The 17,081-nt window shown below is 43.8% G+C and overlaps 1 protein-coding gene across 2 annotated transcripts; it reads left to right on the plus strand.

Annotated features, from left to right (window-relative positions):
* Positions 1–221: 221 nt before the first annotated feature.
* Positions 222–6,342, plus strand: LOC147885025 (homeobox-leucine zipper protein HDG2-like). 2 transcript variants are annotated; one of them, XM_087397343.1, is made up of 11 exons: positions 222–1,002; positions 1,117–1,322; positions 1,445–1,562; positions 1,691–1,879; positions 1,980–2,405; positions 2,540–2,641; positions 2,726–2,932; positions 3,026–3,197; positions 3,524–3,795; positions 3,890–3,979; positions 5,023–6,342. In XM_087397343.1, the coding sequence occupies exons 1-11, from the start codon at positions 901–903 to the stop codon at positions 5,485–5,487; spliced, it is 2,349 nt and encodes a 782-aa protein (XP_087253469.1). In that variant the 5' UTR covers positions 222–900; the 3' UTR covers positions 5,488–6,342. The 2 variants fall into 2 exon arrangements, with proteins under 2 accessions (XP_087253469.1, XP_087253468.1); XM_087397342.1 differs by having other exon boundaries at positions 3,890–3,985; positions 5,023–6,340.
* Positions 6,343–17,081: the final 10,739 nt, after the last annotated feature.

Genomic DNA, 17,081 nt, shown 5'->3' on the forward strand with positions numbered 1-17,081 from the left:
TCATGCAGATTTCGCTGTCTCTTTCACGCAAAGGTTCGAACCTCTCGTGGTGGTTAAAGTAACCCGAGTTCCAAAAAGCTTTTTGACTCTTTACAATACTAGGTTCGATTATCAACAACATTAATACTTTAATAACGGCATTACGACTAATCGTCATCGTCTCACGCTCTCTATCCATGTGTCTCTCTGTCTTTCTCTTTCACGTTTTTGTCTGAGTGCTTCTTCTCTGTGTGGTTCCTATCTGTCCACTCTGAAATCTTGCTCACCTCCATCCTCTCCTACCTCCTTTCTCCTTGGCCTTCCTGTTTGCTCTGCTTCTTCTGCTTCCTCTCACTCCAATCCTCCCGCTTCCTCAATAGTCTTTGCAGAAGAGAGATCAGCAAACCAGAAAAGAGATCAAGCGAGCAGACTTTGAAGCGGTTGCTTACACTCCATAGGTACATACCCAGATCCCAGAGTAGAGAACAGACTTTGAACCGCCCACACTCCATAGGTACATACCGATCAGATCCCAGAGTAGAGGCTGGCATGCTGCCCTTCATGATTTCCTCTCCCCTTTCCTCTCATGCTGTTGGCGCTCTCCTTTCCTCACTGGATCCGCGGAACCCCAATTCTATCACCCGGATCTTGCTCCGCTGCTAGAGCTCCAAAGCCTCCCGGCACCTGGCGACCCGACTTTCAGCCCGTGAACGACTGTCGTGCTGCCTTGCTTCCGACGTGAACTTATCGGTTGCTCTTCGACATGCGTCACCGGCTTATCTCAAACCGACCGGTCCGAAATGTGGTTATGCTCCTCAAAATTGACAAATTAATCCGGTCGAAATCAAGCTAAGATGAGCGGGAAGCAGGTTTGTCGGTAAGAGGCACGAAGATATAGTCACCGACGGAGCAGGAGCAAATATGCCGGCTGGGGCTATGATCACTCCCAGATTGCTGCACCCCCAGCCAATGCCACTGCAATCGAAGAACGTCTTTGCATCCGCAGGACTATCTCTTGCACCGGTGAGTCACCTCCCGCAATTGCTTTGCCCTGATTCGTATCCTGGACTGAGCTCACTCTTACCCTAGGGTGGGGGTGTAGGATTTGCATCTCACGAGAACGTGTGCTCCTCGCAGCCTATGAGCCTGGAGGCAGTACATCTTGACGCTGCTACTCATAGTACTGACAGCGGGAGGATGAAGAACAAGGAGGATGAGCTAGAAAGCAAGTCTAGCAGCGACAATCAAGATGGGGGTTCTGGGGAGGAACAGGATCCTGGACAAAGGCGCAACAAGAAGCGCTATCACAGGCATACTCAGCATCAAATTCAGGAGATGGAAAGGTAAATGGATGAAAGTCTTTAGAGCAAAGGCGGCGCAGAGCTTCTGTGTGGTGTCAGTCTTGGGAAGGAAAGCCTAGCTTATTTGCTGACAGGAAGAGCTTTCGGCTATGGCGTGGCTGCAGGTTGTTCAAGGAATGCCCGCATCCAGATGAGAAGGCACGGCTCGAGCTTAGCAGGGAGCTGAACCTCGACCCTCGCCAGGTCAAATTCTGGTTCCAGAACAAGCGAACGCAGATGAAGGTTTCTTCCCTAGCTTGGCATCACCGCTGCATCCATCTCTCTTGTCTTGCGGAGCCGTTGCCAACGTTTCCTGCTCAAGATCGCTGATTTTTTCAGCTGCATCTTGGTTTGTATGTTGATAATATCAGGCTCAGCAGGAACGGAACGACAATTCATATCTCAGGAACGAAAATGAGAAGCTTAAGGCGGAGAACATGGCATTGCGAGACGCTATCAGGAACGTGGTGTGCTCCAACTGCGGCGGACCTGCAAATCTCGCGGAGATGTCGTTCGAGGAACAGCAATTACGAGTGGAGAACGCGAAGCTCAGAGAAGAGGTATGGCTCCTGTAGCTCATGCATGATCTGTGTCGACTCTGTCGAGTTGCTTTCGCTGTGATGTGTGGTGCGCACTCTCACAGTCGGGGAGTTGATTCAGGTCAATCGGATCTCATCTCTCGCAGCCAAACACCTTGGCCGTCCTCTCTCATCCTTTGCTGCACCCTCCACTCCCACCTCATCTGCTGAGCTCGGGCTCGCTCCCCCCGCCAGCGACCTCGCCTCTGGGCCTTCTGTCGCCGATATAGCCTCACGGCCTCTCGGCCTCACAGATACTGAGAAGCACATGGTTGTGGAGCTTGCGGTCTCGGCTATGGAGGAGCTAGCTCAGGTTGCTCAAGCCGGGGAGCCTCTGTGGTTGCCCGATCCGCATTTTGGCACAGAGTCGCTTGATAATGACGAGTATGTGCAGAGGTTCCCAAGAGTGATTGGTCCTACGCCTTTCGGGCTGAAAGTCGAAGCGTCCAGAGAGACGGAGCTGGTGATCATGAACGCTCCTTCGCTGGTCGAGACTCTGATGGATGTGGTAGGCTATGCGGCCTCGCCCTCAGCTTCATATTCAAACAATCCATGGCGTGTAATTCTGGGTTCGCAAGCTCGACGATTAGGGTTCAGCTTACCCTGTCCCTGACGAGGACTTCTCTGTTTTCGCGATCGCAGGATCGATGGACAGAGATGTTTCCCTCGATCATATCGAGAGCACTGACAGTGGAAGTGTTGTCGAGTGGAGGTGCAAGCTCCTTCGATGGCGCTATGCAACTGGTAAGGCATGACGGTGAATTGTGCATGAGGACAGTATTTTTCGAGTTCATCAATCCCACGTTGACGACGTGAGGCTGTGGTCAGATGTATGCAGAGCTGCAGCTACCGACGCCTCTTGTGCCGACTCGGGAGATTTACTTTCTGCGGTACTCCAAGCGGGTGGATCATCTATGGGTAGTGGTGGATGTCTCGGTGGATAGCTTGAGAGGGAATCCACCTCCATCGCTGCTGCGGTGCAGGAAGCGACCCTCTGGTTGCGTGATAGAGGAGACGGCCAACGGCTACTCGAAGGTACATGGTTGACATGCAGATGAAATTGTGGAGATTGCAGCAGGGCAGGAGAAGATTGAAGCAGCGATTTCTGGATTGTTGATTTCGATGCAGGTTACGTGGGTGGAGCACGTAGAGGTTGACGACAAAGGAGTACATCCATCTTACCAGGCGCTGGTGAACACTGGCATGGGTTTCGGAGCCCAGCGATGGCTGGCCACGCTGCAGAGACAGTGCGAACGTATTGCTAGCCTCCTGACCAGCACCACTCCCAGCCGGGAAGCAGGTACGCAGAGCGTTGTTCTCCGGTGTAGCGGGGTTTTGTTGCAACGACCTTTATTTGCGGTTATCCCGTGATGTCTCACGACGATCAGTGCTCTACGAAGTTTTGCGACGAGGGGTTACGATGTCCTGCTACGCTCTTGCAACGAATCTGTAAGCTTTAGTCGCGATTATCCTCGCGAGATCGAAGGAATACGATGTCCTGCGACGATCTTGCAACGAGTCTATAAGCTTTAATGGCGATAATGAACGCCGATCCGTGCTTTTCCGTGGAGCATGGAGAGTTGAGCTACCGTGAGCATTATTTTATGGAATTTGTCCATCATGCAGTGCTTCCCAATGCTGAGGGACGACGCAGCATGCTCAAGCTTGCCGAGCGCATGACTAACAATTTCTGCGCGGGTGTGAGCGCATCTGCATCACATACTTGGATTACCCTCTCCGGAGCAGGTGCTGATGACTGCCGGGTCGTGATCCGGAAGAGCGTGGATGATCCAGGCCGACCTCCAGGCATCGTACTGAGTGCGGCAACTTCTTTATGGCTGCCTGTGCCTCCCGCGCGAGTGTTTCAGTTCCTACGGGACGAAAGATACAGAACAGAGGTGAGCTGCTGGAAGAATGTCAATGATGAATTTTTTTTTGAGGGGGTTGCCTGTTGATGCTAGTGCTTGTGTTATTGATGATTTCCGATCGAAGTGGGATATCCTGTCGAACATGGGCGTGGTGGAGGAAATGGTGCGAGTTCCGAAAGGTCCAGATCCGGGCAACAGCGTCTCGCTACTAAGGGTAAATGTGAGTTTTCAGAAGAGCGATTCGTTGACATGATTTGTGGAAGATGAAGGGGGAGAAAATGCAAGAATGGTAATGGAAGGTTTGTCTGATCGTCTTCATACTTTGATTTCTGGTGAGATTTATATTGATGACGAGCAGTTCAGAATTGGTTTGATCGTCTTCAATCGTTGATTCTAGCATGATTAAGGATGCGATTCACCGTAGACAGTCGTGGTAAATTTGATCGTCTTCCGTCGTAGATGTCCAGCTGGTGTGCCAGCGATTCATCGTAGAAATTTATGGTGAATATGATGCTGCGGTCTTGAGATGAAGGCAAGGTTTGGTTGAGAAGGCGTGATTAAGGATACGATTCATGGAGATCTCAGATGACGAGCTATGCGAGAATGGTCTCATCGTCGTCAATCGTTGCTTTCTGGTGTGATAATGGGTGATTAAGGATCCGAAGCACGCGATGTATCGTAGAAATTTGTGGTGATTCCATTCCATTCTTGATTTCTAGCGTCGACAATGTGTAATGAATGATGGATTGATTGAAGATATTTCTGGCGTTGACAACGTATGATTGAGGATGGATTGATCGTAGATATTTGTGGTATTTCATTTTCCGTCGTAGATTTCTGGTGTGGACAATGCGTGATAACTGATGAGGGATAGATTGATCATACAAATTCGTGGTGATTCTGTCTTTGCCTTGTGGAGTTGAGTAGGATAGATTGATGATTGATCATAGAAATTTCTCGCGCTTCTGTCCTTGATTTCCGGTGTTAACTGTTGACAATGCTGATTAAGGATGGATTCACCGTACAAATTTGTCGTAGATTTCTGGTGTGACAATTCGTGATTACGGATACGGTTGATCGTAGAAATCTGTTGTGAATCTGGTTCTTGATACCACCGTCAATTTCTGGTGTGGACAATGGGTCATGGGTAATGAAGGATCATGGATCATGGATGGATTGTGGCGATTCCATCGTAGAAATTGTGTCAATAGAAGGTGAATTGTGATTGTTGTAATTTGTTGTGGTTGGATGGTGCAGGCAGTGAGCTCCAATCAGAGCAACATGCTGATATTGCAAGATTGCTGCACAGACAAATCGTGTTCGTTGGTGATATATGCTCCGGTGGACGTAACAGCGATGGGAGCTGTTCTCAACGGAGGAGATCCCGACTCCGTCTTGTTACTTCCGTCAGGCTTCGCCATCCTCCCCGACGGCCCTCCATCTCCTCCTCCTCCTCCTCCCCATCTCCATCGCCGTTCCATCCATCTCGAATCCAGCTCCACCTCCAGTACCTCCCCTGCTCCTCCTCCTCCTGCTCCTCCTTCTGCTTCTGCTTCTTCTCCTTCTTCCAGTTCCGGGTCATTGCTCACTGTTGCCTTCCAGATCTTGGTCGACCACGTCCCCACCGCCAAACTCTCCCTCGAATCCGTTGCCACCGTTAATAACCTCATCTCCTCCACCGTCGTCCGTATCAAGGGCGTCCTCTCCTGCGACAATACCTGATCTTCCTTCTCCCCGCCTGCAACAAATTTTGTTATCCTGGCCCATTCATCGATCACCTTGGTTCCGCTTAAACCTAAAGTACACCAATATTTTGTCGATGAAGAAGCTGCATACGTCCCATGGAACTTTAATTGATCATACTAACCGCGTCTTTGCTGCCCACCTGCTGCAAGCCCTACCAGCCGTTTCCCAATCCAATACTCAGCTCAGCGCAGCCTGTACGCAGGAACCTGTATATTGTGTAGAGCACTTGCAGATTTGTCATCCTATTAATTCTTGTGGATATTTTGACAAGCAAGCAGGTGTAATTGGCTTATTCAACCTCATCTCCAGCAGATCGCGCACCCCTGCTGCAGCACGCTGCTTTCTGCTGCTAATTATTTTCTGACGCAGGGGCCTCGGGTTTCTAACTTGAGTCGTATTTTGCTTTGACTCAGACTGAAATTCGTGGAAAGATTCAAGAGCGAACCATTTACGATGGACTTTGTGCCCTGATATAGCTTTACGACTCATATTTCTATTCCTCGGAAACGTTTTCGTTCTGTAACTTTCATTTGTAACTGCTGAAGTGGTTCGGGTATTGACTTTGTTCCACCTGCAACTGTTGAGGCAAGTGGCTACCGTCAATGTGAGTGTAGGACCTTCTGTAAATTCTCTCTCGTGGGAGGAGTCTACTACTTCCCCTTCATTCACAGGGGTAAACTTATGGATCGAACGTACGATCGTCCTATCACTTTCTTTAAAGCTCCTAACCATTGATTAACGTCTCTCTTCAATATTTCATTGACTGCGTGCCTGAGGCGTGTTTGTCAATGACTCTTCATCGTGTGAAGCGACTGTGAATTTTAAAGGGCCCCCAGGTGCCTTCCCTTTCCTGTCACGCGTCACCTGTGACATGTGTGACATTGTGTGTTATTTGACACCGTTGTTCGTAGTTACTACAGTAGTAGATATGTTGGAAGCATCGTCTCGTCTTTCGGTGGAGAAGTATCTACGCTTGGAAGCTAGGGGCTTAACAATGGACAATGATCCGCAGATCGTTTGAAGCAGTCAGATCTAGGACGGGCGGTATCAATCCATGAAGTATATTTGAAGAGGACAGACAGTCGAAGCGTATGCATGGAATGAAAAGGAACATTATGCTAGAATGCAACGTGAAGACGTAGCTTGTACGTAAATATCCATTGCTCATGAGCGTGATGGATCCTTATAATAAGTTGTAGGATAAACAAGCAGCTAAATTGTCGGCGTATGGTTGGTTTTAATTAGAGTAAAGAGCTCCGTAAATCCAGAGGCAGCAAAGCTTTGAATCAAATCATTAAGGAGCTGTTAGAAATAAGTCAAGGATATTAGATATGTAAACTCGTACAATGGGTGTACCCTTCCCTCAGCCAAAGAGAAGCTTGTACAGCTGGGCTTGCCAGGGCCGAGTGGCATGAAGAGCTTTTTCCTTCACACACAATTAATCTATGTGACTCGTCATCTACAACCACTCTAGCAGGATTGAAAAGTTTCAAATGAAACTTCAAAGTGTATTTAATATGGAAAAGTACCATGAAGACTTTTCCTACTATGCAATATCTTAAATTGAAATAATAGTACATGGTGAGTACCACGAAGAAGTGCAGAAGAAGTGCACTAGAAAAGGCTTTGCCCTAATCCTCCATAAACTTGAAATCTCTCTTTTAGATGTGTTGATGTATTGCCCTTCTACTAATTAAGAAATATATTGAATTTCTCAAATTAAAAATAAATACTTATCTTGTAATGGTAAGTAAAGAAATGAATAATTTCCTTAAATTAAGGGTCTTTGGAATAGGTTAACGAGGAGTGCGCGAGAAAACAAATGAGTGAATTAGGTGAGGCCATTAAGGACCATTAGTTACTTGAATCAATCAATTCTTTCACTTACTAACCCTTTATATTGAAGCTTTGTCAAACAATCTACCTACCATGCAACATATTAGCCACAAGGTACATCTAGATGCATGAGATTGTCATGACTCAAGATCTATAGTCCCAAAACTATTGTTTACTTGGAAGCATGAGAGTAAAATCATTTACAACAAGTGAAGGTCTCATCATCTTCATAACTAGCAAACCAAATGGAAAGTTGTTTGTAAAGAGTGGCCAAAGTCCAATGTGGAAGTCACTCTTGAGGACAAATTTTCCCAAATTGATGGGTTATCCCAATAAACCTTAAGCAGTTCTACCATTATTTAGCATTCTCCCTTTTTTTACCCTCCTTTTTAAGTACACACACACACACTCACACACACACACACACACACACACACACACACACATATGTATGTAAGAAAGAGAGAGAGAGAGAGAGAACTGCAGTCAAAGAATAAAGTATCTATAATGTGAATGATTCAAGAAGAAACCAATATACCCATGGTCCTGTACTCGCAGGAAGGATGCTTAATTAGAAAAGAAAAGCAAGGATGTTCATGAGGTTATCATATGAACCTGGTCAATTGCGACAACAATGGAGAACAAGTTGAGGGTTCTCTTCTTCTTTTCTATTGTTGAAGAAAATGCTCAAATTATTTACACATGGTGGGTACCACGTTTTCATTGAGACTTGACATGAAATGGTGTAGGCAGGGGACAACATCTATGACCTTGAAACAAAACATAGCATAGAAATACAAAGTAAGGAATTGCGCTTGCATGCACACAAACTTGTACTTAATTGTCACCAGGGGTGGAAAGGATGAGGATGGAAGGCTTGAGGAAGTCATGAGGTGGAAGATAAGCTTGAGGGTAAGGACAAGGGTGGAAGATGAAGACGAGGATGGGAAAGGATTTTGTCAAATGAATTTTCGAATCGCATGCATACTTTAGTAGGCATTCTCCTTGTTCAAGATACAAATTGTGTCATTTGAATTGATTAAATTTTGTCTACATGGTTATAGAAATCATCACACTTGTGGTTGTAGTTTCGAGGCAACAACATCAGGTCATTTGGATGACTAACAGGATTGTGTCCTCTGAAGCTTTACCTTGTACCTGAGAATTCATCAAGTGTCCACCCTCCCAATGACCCACATACTCTCTAACTTGAGGGATGGTCTCCATAATGTGAAAGGGGAGCATAGCTTACACTACTACACCTTCTTCCTTTTTCAACGCTTGCCTTTCGATGTTTAGCACGAGTAGGCAAAAAACTACCAGTATAGCCTGCAGGTGGGTTTTATGTCGGTAAAAGTGTTAGTATATTCCGACACTCTTTAGTGTCGGTATATATTGACACTAACACAATGTTGGGTATATAGTGACACTATGGGACTTACAATGATGGCTATTTTGGATGCTTTTCCCTTGGAAGTTTTTGCCATGATCCATGGCATAATGATCCAAGGGTTTTTGAGAGAGGGATATAAGGAAATGTCACATAAATAGTAGAGAAATGTCACCATTGATGGTTCTCAAGGTTAGGGAAATAGCACTGCCTTTGTCAGATGGGTGCCATACTTTGCACACGCTTTAATCTTATTCACTTAAAGTCCCATGGAAAGTATCATGCCCATCAGACACCGTTTGCATCATATACCCGAGTATCAAGAAATATGCATTTGCTTGCTCCCATCGGACATGCCTTCATTCGATGGATACTATACTTTGTGCACTCCTTAATCAGATTCACATTAAGGCCCATGCAAATTTTCATATCCATCAGATACCGTTACCATGGGTGGACATGCTTATTTTCTTGTTTTCACCGAGTGTCAAAAAATATGCATCTACTTTCTCCCACCATACGTGCCTTAACCTTATTCACTTTAAGGCCCATGCAAAGCTTCATACCCATCGGACATGTTTGCATGGGTGGGCATGCTTTTTTTTTTTCCAATCGCGTCTCATATACCTGAGTATAAAAAATATGCATCTGCTTGCTCCCATCATACATGCCTTTGTACAATGGGTATTATACTTTGCACATACCTTAATCTTATTTACTCTAAGGCCCGTTCAAAGTTTCATACCCTTCGAACACCGTTTGCATGGATAGGCATGCCTATTTTCTTGTTTTCCATCGAGTCTCATACCCGAGTATAAAAAAATATGCATCTACTTGCTCCCACCGTATGTGCCTTTGTATGATGGGTACGATACTTTGCACAGACCTTGATATTATTCACATTAACGCACCTGCAAAGTTTCATGCCCATCGAACACTGTTTGCATGGGTGGGCATGCTTATTTTCTATTTTTCCACTGCGTCTCATATATCTGAGTATAAAAAAATATGCATTTGCTTGCTCCCATTGTACGTGCATTTGTACAATGGATCCTATACTTTAGACATGCCTTAATATTATGCCTGTGAAAAGTTTTATACCCATCGGATACCATTTGGATGCTTATTTTTTCATTTTCCACCACTGAGACTCATATCCGAGTATCAAAAAATATGCATCTAATTCTTCCCATCGTATGTGCCTTCGTAGGATGCGTACAATACTTTGCATACGCCTTAATCTTATTCACATTAAGTCTCATGAAAAGTTTCATATCCATTAGACACTGTTTGCATGAGATAGATTAAATAAAGGCATCGGATAGGGATGTTCTAGGGAAAGATTCATCATGGAGCCCAATTCTTGAAATTCTTCTTGCATTTGTGTGCTTCATGCTATTGTGAGAATAATTGAAAAGTTGGTGCATCTATACATCATTGATGCATATAACTTGAAGCCCAACAAGAGAGTGAGAGGAAAAGGTTCTTTTAGATATGGGACTACAGTTTGGGCAAGTAAAGAATACAAAAGCTGAGAAAAGATCTGGAAAAACAGGCAATGTTCCTTGTAAGCCAATCTTTGGTGGTGTCAAGGCTTTAAAATTCCTTTCTGCAAAGAAGAAGAATGACAAGTTCAAATGTCCTAATGAGTTTTGATGTATGGATAAAGTTACACACTGCCTATTGTGAATGAGGGGGGAAGGGACAAAAAAGATTGGAAAAGATACGAGTGTGGTTAGCTCTTGATAGTTTGGTACGTTTACTCTATAAAATAAAAGATTCAAAGATGATGATGCACAGTGTTTCATCAATGTTATGAATGACTTTAGCCGGAATATGGAGATAGCTTGGGGAAAAAATCATTTCACACAGTACATGGTAATCTTTAACTTAGACATTGAGATGTGCATATTGAATGGCCCTATATTTATTAATTTGTTTCTCTATTTGGTAGCACATTTTATATGCTCATGCACCATACATGGCATGGAATTATGGAAGCAGCGGAGTATGGTCCACTTTGGGCATGGAAAGATCGCATTAGCAAGCACGCTGTGCATATAATAGAGCGACCCAACATAGAAGTGGTAGAACTAAGTCAAGCCCAATGGTTCAATTGGTTCAATGGTAGTACAGGCATATCAAAATAATAGCAGGTGCAACACTAGCATTCAAAGAGTCCTTAGTGTCCCATGTAGTGTGAGCTGTTAACATAGAACGTCGAAGAAGAATATACAACTCATCACATGCAAGACAGAATCATGCAAGGTGGCATGCAACCCATCATAGACAAGGGTGCATATGGGTGGAGACGAATGAAAATGATGGTATAGACTCTTCCAAGTCCACCCATGCATAAGTTTTAGAATTTCTTTGTAATTTTAGTTATGTGATTTGCAGTAAAGCCAATGGATAATGGCCATGAGTTGCAATACAAATGAGAAAATTACGGTTATTGGATGTTAATTGTAAGTATTTAGCTCAAGGTTGCACCAATTTTACTTTTTTGAGAGTTTTTATTAAAACAAGTATTTTTAAAAATTAGGGTTTGGGCCCTATATAAAAGAATGGGCCCTCATTTTCATTTCATTGTTTAAAGAGCTCTCCATTCCCACACCACCTCCCACTTGCCCCTGACATTTCCACCCTATCTCTCGCACCCTCACCCTTTCTCTCATACACTCTCTCCATCCCCCATGGTCAAGCCCAAGATCAAGGCACCACGGAGACTAGCATAATAAGACCCATCCTCAAACTCAGAGACAGAGAGTGATAGCCCTCCCCCCTCTCCCCTTGATGATCCCTATCGAAGGGAGAAACTACCATTCCGGAGGCCAGATAGGGAGCAAGGTGTAGGACGGAAAACAGAGGGACAGAGGAAGACATAAGAGGATCAACATGCAAAGACCGATGACTCAGAGAGCACAGAGGAGGAGCACGAGGAAGAGGAACAACGAAGGACAAAGTAGAGGACTAAGCCAAGAGCAGAGAATCAGGGTCCATGGCAATAGGGGAGAGGAGAGGACACCGAGCTCTAGGTCCAGGGCAAAGAGGCCATCAACATCTAAGAAGAGGCCCTCCTCCAGTGAGGCGATACAGATTCAAGCCGAGCACGGTGGCTCTTTGAGAGACTAGAAAGTTTCAAAAGTCCATCAATCTGCTCATCCCGATGGTGAGCTTTGCAAGGGTGGTACGTGAGGTCATGTAGGACCTCAACAATAGCCCAATGTCTCACTATTACAGGCACGGAGCTGTGGAGGCTCCCTGGCATATTTTTAGAGATGCCTTACTTGCCATGCAGCATGCAGATGAGGCCTACCTAGTAGACCTCATGGATGACACCCAACTGGCTGCCATCCATAGGAAAAGGGTCACGAGGACCACCAAAGACATGCAGTTTATTGTTCGTCTTAGGAAGTCCAAGGACACTTAGGGATTTTGTATGCTTTGCCTCAGGCAATAGTTAGAGTTCATGTACCCGTACCCTGCCTACGGGCATTAGTCTTATATCAGTGTCTTTTTTTGAATTGTCTTTGTATATGCAATCTCAAATATATTTTCATTGTATTTGCAATCTATTAATTTACTTACATGCAATCTCAATTTACTTATGAAAGACTTTCCAATGATGTATACAATAGCAAAATGAAATAATAAACATCAAATCTCAATGGAACATGTAAAAAGAAATAATACTTAATTTTACTTAACATGGAAAAGGAAACAATGTTCCCTAGCAAGAAGAGGAAATAATTTGAAAATGGTATTCTTTATTGACATAGAGTAGTATTACAAAGAGCACCCACTTGAACGCGTAAGCTACTCTAGTCTATGCTTCTTCCTGCTTGGCTCAGATCCCTTTTTTGCTTGTTGAAGTAGAGAGGGTTGGACAATTTAATTCTCTATAGCTTGGGGATCTGTAACACCATCTAGCCTTGCAATAGCTATGATATTATGGAGAGAACGGGATCGTATTTTCGAGAACAAAAATAAAGCTACACTACGCCTAACTAAAACAACACGATCTGTAGTAGGATGGATGGGCCTCATCTTCCCCATCTGACTAAGGACTCTGAACTTCATGATATTCAGCTTTCCATCCGACGATAATTGTCGATGGAAGACCAAAATGTGTTGACCCACTCTGTTGATGTAGTGGCCGCGATCGGAGCCATTCCCCCAGTAGAAGACCCTCTGGTTCCACCCTTGCATCTGGTATATTCATCAACCCATAAGACATCCTGCAACCAACATATCACATCAAAACCCAAAGATTATATAAATAAAGAAAACATCAATTTTTAGGAATTAATAGTAATTAGGGTTTTCTCACAAATGAAAAATAATATGTTAAAAAAATCATATTTGCGAGGCCACTGAGACATCAAGAACCATGTGCATGAGTTGTATGCAAAAAAACCCCTGCAAACCCTAAATCCAACATCGTGTGACAAGAGCCCAGTTTCTGCGTAGAAATCATGCACATGGTTACTGATGTCTCAGTGGCCTCCCAAATATGATGCTTTAAATATACTATTTTTCATTTTACCGGGGTAAAGGCATAGTGACCTTTAACCCCATATAAATAATGCACTCGACCATGAGACAGAGTTAGATGTATGAATAGAGAGAGAGAGATGGAGAGAGAGAGAGAGAGAGAGAGAGAGAGAGCAGTCAGGGACACAAAGGGAGGGGGAGGGAAAAATAGAGATGGAGATGGGGATAGAAAGAGGGGGATGGAGAGTGGGATAGAGAGAGAGAGAGGGGTAGAGATTGCATTTTTTCATTTGCACCTCTAAGTTGAGAAAGAGAAAAATAAGAAAGTTAATTAAGGTCTTCGATATGAGATTGAAAAAGAACCCAGATACAATTGATCCAAAAGGTGGAGCCGCTAACAAAATACAAAAAGTGTACATGTAAAATCAATGTCCATGACAAAGATAGCTAAGGGCAACAAGGAAACTAGATGATCATCGGGTGTCAAAGAGAGAGAGAGAGAGAGAGAGAGAGAGAGAGAGAGAGAAAATAGGGACACAAAGGGAGGGAAAGGGATACACGGAGAGAGAGAGAGAGAGAGAGAGAGAGAGAGAGAGAGAGAGAGAGAGCAAGGGAGAGAGGGGGAGAGAGAGAGAGAGAGAGAGAGAGAGAGAGAGAGGGTCAACAAGAGAGAGACAAAGAGAGAGACAGAGACAGAGAGAGACACAGAGAGAGAGAGAGAGAGAGAGAGAGAGAGAGAGAAACACTTTCCAATGTAAAAATAGTAAATATAAAAATATTGTAATTAAAAGCATTTTTAAGGGCAATGCCCATCTTATAAAGTATACTTCTAAGGTCATTTTCACATTTTCAGTTTCCCACTCCTGAGTAACCTTACATTCCACAACCTCCTCTTTCATCTTCCCAAGCATCCTCCTGCACTCATGGCTTCCCTAGAGAGGCTTTTGACCAGTGGATTTCATCAACTAATTCTGTGGTGGAGCAGGTCCATCAACAAGTGGTGGAGGAGATGACATAAACCTAGACCTGGAGCCTGAGGAGCATACTATTAACCTAGCTGAGGATCAAGTTGAAAGCGAGGTCGTCTTATCATCATATCCAACTCGTGCATATCCATCCTCCACTTATAATCCAAATGAGGTAGCAACCAAGCCACACCTCGGTTTGGTTGATCCAACTAGGATTGAGGATGAGGAATACCTTACCCTATTGTAAGTGATGGAAGAAACCGGTCTCGAGGAGAATGAGGTGCTATGTCGGCTCTCAAATGACACCTTTGATGATGTCATTGATTTTGATGCTCCAGTTAATCCAGCAATTGATGAGATTGCACGCTTTGATGACTCAAGCCTCACCGATATGGAGGCAATCTAGCGAACACAAAAGGCAATCAAGGATGCCACATTAGAGTATGACATGTCCAATGAGGAGTTCATGAATTTTGTAGAGGGAATTGTTTGAGGAGAGAGATGAAGAAGTTGGCACCTCAAGCCAGCATGAAGTTCAAGAGCAACCACAAAAAGGAGTCCAGTTGGGCACTATATAGCTGACACAGTCCATGATGAGGCAGAAAAGGTATGTAGCTTTGCTAGCTTCATCATGTGATTCAAAATCATCAGTATAATTCTAAGTTCCATTTTAGCAACAAAAATCATTGCTGTCTTCAACTAGTATGGAATTAAAAATAGGGTTTAGGGTTTAGGATACAAAACCCAACCAAATTTTATGATTTTAAACCCAAGACATCTTGCATGCATACCAAGTCGCACGATGTCGAATATCATGCTTCCAGGGCATATTTGGGGCTAAAAATTAATATACATGCCTAGTATGCATGCAGGATGTCCCGGGTTTAAAATCAAAAAATTTGCTTGGGTTTTGTACCGTACATTATATTTTTTATTCCTTCACTTGAAATTGAATAAATTTGCTTCTCCATTCCCACAACCCCCTCCAATTTGCCCCTCCAACTCCATTTGTGGAAAAAATTAGGGGTATGGTTTTCTAACATAGGGAAAATAACAGGTTTATGGTTTTCTAACATAGGGAAAATAATAGGTTTTTTAACATAGGGAAAATAACAGCTTTATGGTTTTTATTTAGCCCATAGGTAATACAATTAGTTTAAGGGTTTTCTCACATATGAAAATCAATGTACATGCCTAGTATGCATGCAAGATATCCTGGGTTTAAAATCATAAAATTTGGTTGGGTTTTATACCCTACATCATATTTTTTATTCCCACTTGAAATTGAATAAATTTGAGTCTCCATTCCCACAAACCCCTTCAACTTGCCCCTGCCACTCTATTTGTGGAAAACATTAGGGTTATGGTTTTGTAACATAGGGAAAATAATAGGTTTATGGTTTTTATTCATCCCATAGGGAATACAATCAGTTTTAGGGTCATATATAAATGAATGAAAAAGAAGATTAGGGTGGTTTTGCACCCACTAAAACTTGTGTGGCTCTCTGTTTCTCTCTCTCCCTCTTCCGTTCTTGCTTCTATTGAGAGCACTCTCAACTGGTATCAGAGCTCGGGTGATCTAGCTGAGCATGTGTGAATGCTTGAAGCTTAGTAGCTTTGTGAGAGGAAGGAGAAGCTCTGTGGGAAGCTTTGTGGGTGACTTTACTTGCATCCGAGTGTGTAGAGACATTGGAGGAACCTTTGGAAAAGTCACTTTGGTTTTGCGAAGTGGTTTTGAGAGCCTGTTAAGTGTTTTCAAAGTTTTGACCTTTTCCCTGTTCCGTTCGATGACAGAGACTCCATATTGACTTGTAGAGGCAACTATTACTTGCTTTTGGTGTCCACTTCACTTCAGGACCTTGGAAACACCTTTATTCTTGAATCTGGGATCATTTCATTGGATTTCTGACTCAGTGTGTCAGTTTCTGCGTTTTTCTGCTCGGGTGTTGGAACTCAAGTTTGGGGTAACCATTTGCAGATCTGTCAGTTCTGGTGGACTTAGGAGGTCCTAAAACTTCTATGTTGCTCATCATTTGCACTCCAATGGAATTTACAAATAGCTCTGTTTCCAAAAACGTTTTTCAGTCCGTCTGTTGGACCCAGTGATTGAGACCACGGTTTCCAAAACCGTTTGTCCCATTGCATTTCGGACGCCCAAAAACCCCTACTTGTCACTTCTTACGTGATTCGGTGGAGGATTTTTAGAGTTATAGATCTCTGTGTATTCGATTTCGTCTCTCTGTTATGCATTTTTCATTTTGAGGTTCTGAAACCTTAGATTTATGCCACATGGCAGTGGATAAGTGTTGACTCCCATTTCTCACTCATCAGTTGGGATTTTAGAGTTCCGATAGAAGAGAGATATTTGCAATTTTTCTTGTTGAGTCCGATTATGCAATGGTGTCCATGTTTTGAGGCATCTTAGGTTCTATTTTCAGTAGCGGTCGTTACCATGGGACTATGATTTCTTGAGCATACCTTATGCAGATCACTCTGGTTGCAGTTTGAGCCATGTACGCTTATTCATGGTGTGCATTGGGTTGCAGTGGATGATTTATAGGCCATTTGGATGCATTGCGATCCTTATTGGATGTGCTGATAGGCCTAGATTGCCTTGTGGGATGCTATTTCTATGGACGCTTTGCACATGGATGCTATTTTATGCTAAGGGACAGCTTCGACACATTGCAGGTGATGCACTGATAGTGCTATGCTCTCTTGGATGAGATATTATTGATGCATATGCCAGTGGACAGTGTTTATGCTTGAGTCATTTGGCACTTATTGGCATTTTGGATTGCCATTGCAGTTGGCATTTTCTTTTGGGCCAGATTTGGTCATATGGATGCATAGTATATGCACATGAGTTAGATGCATCT

This window comes from Dipteris shenzhenensis, chromosome 26, assembly GCF_047967505.1.
Source record: "Dipteris shenzhenensis isolate YYH24624 ecotype China chromosome 26, Dip_SZ_1.0, whole genome shotgun sequence".
In the NCBI taxonomy this organism is placed as follows: domain Eukaryota; kingdom Viridiplantae; phylum Streptophyta; class Polypodiopsida; order Gleicheniales; family Dipteridaceae; genus Dipteris; species Dipteris shenzhenensis.

Coding starts and splice junctions, on each gene's coding strand:
- LOC147885025 (XM_087397342.1), top strand. CDS start 901: ATGCCGGCTGGGGCTATGATCACTCCCAGATTGCTGCACCCCCAGCCA. Junction 1,323..1,444: donor CAAATTCAGGAGATGGAAAG/GTAAATGGATGA, acceptor GCGTGGCTGCAG/GTTGTTCAAGGAATGCCCGC. Junction 2,933..3,025: donor CGGCCAACGGCTACTCGAAG/GTACATGGTTGA, acceptor ATTTCGATGCAG/GTTACGTGGGTGGAGCACGT.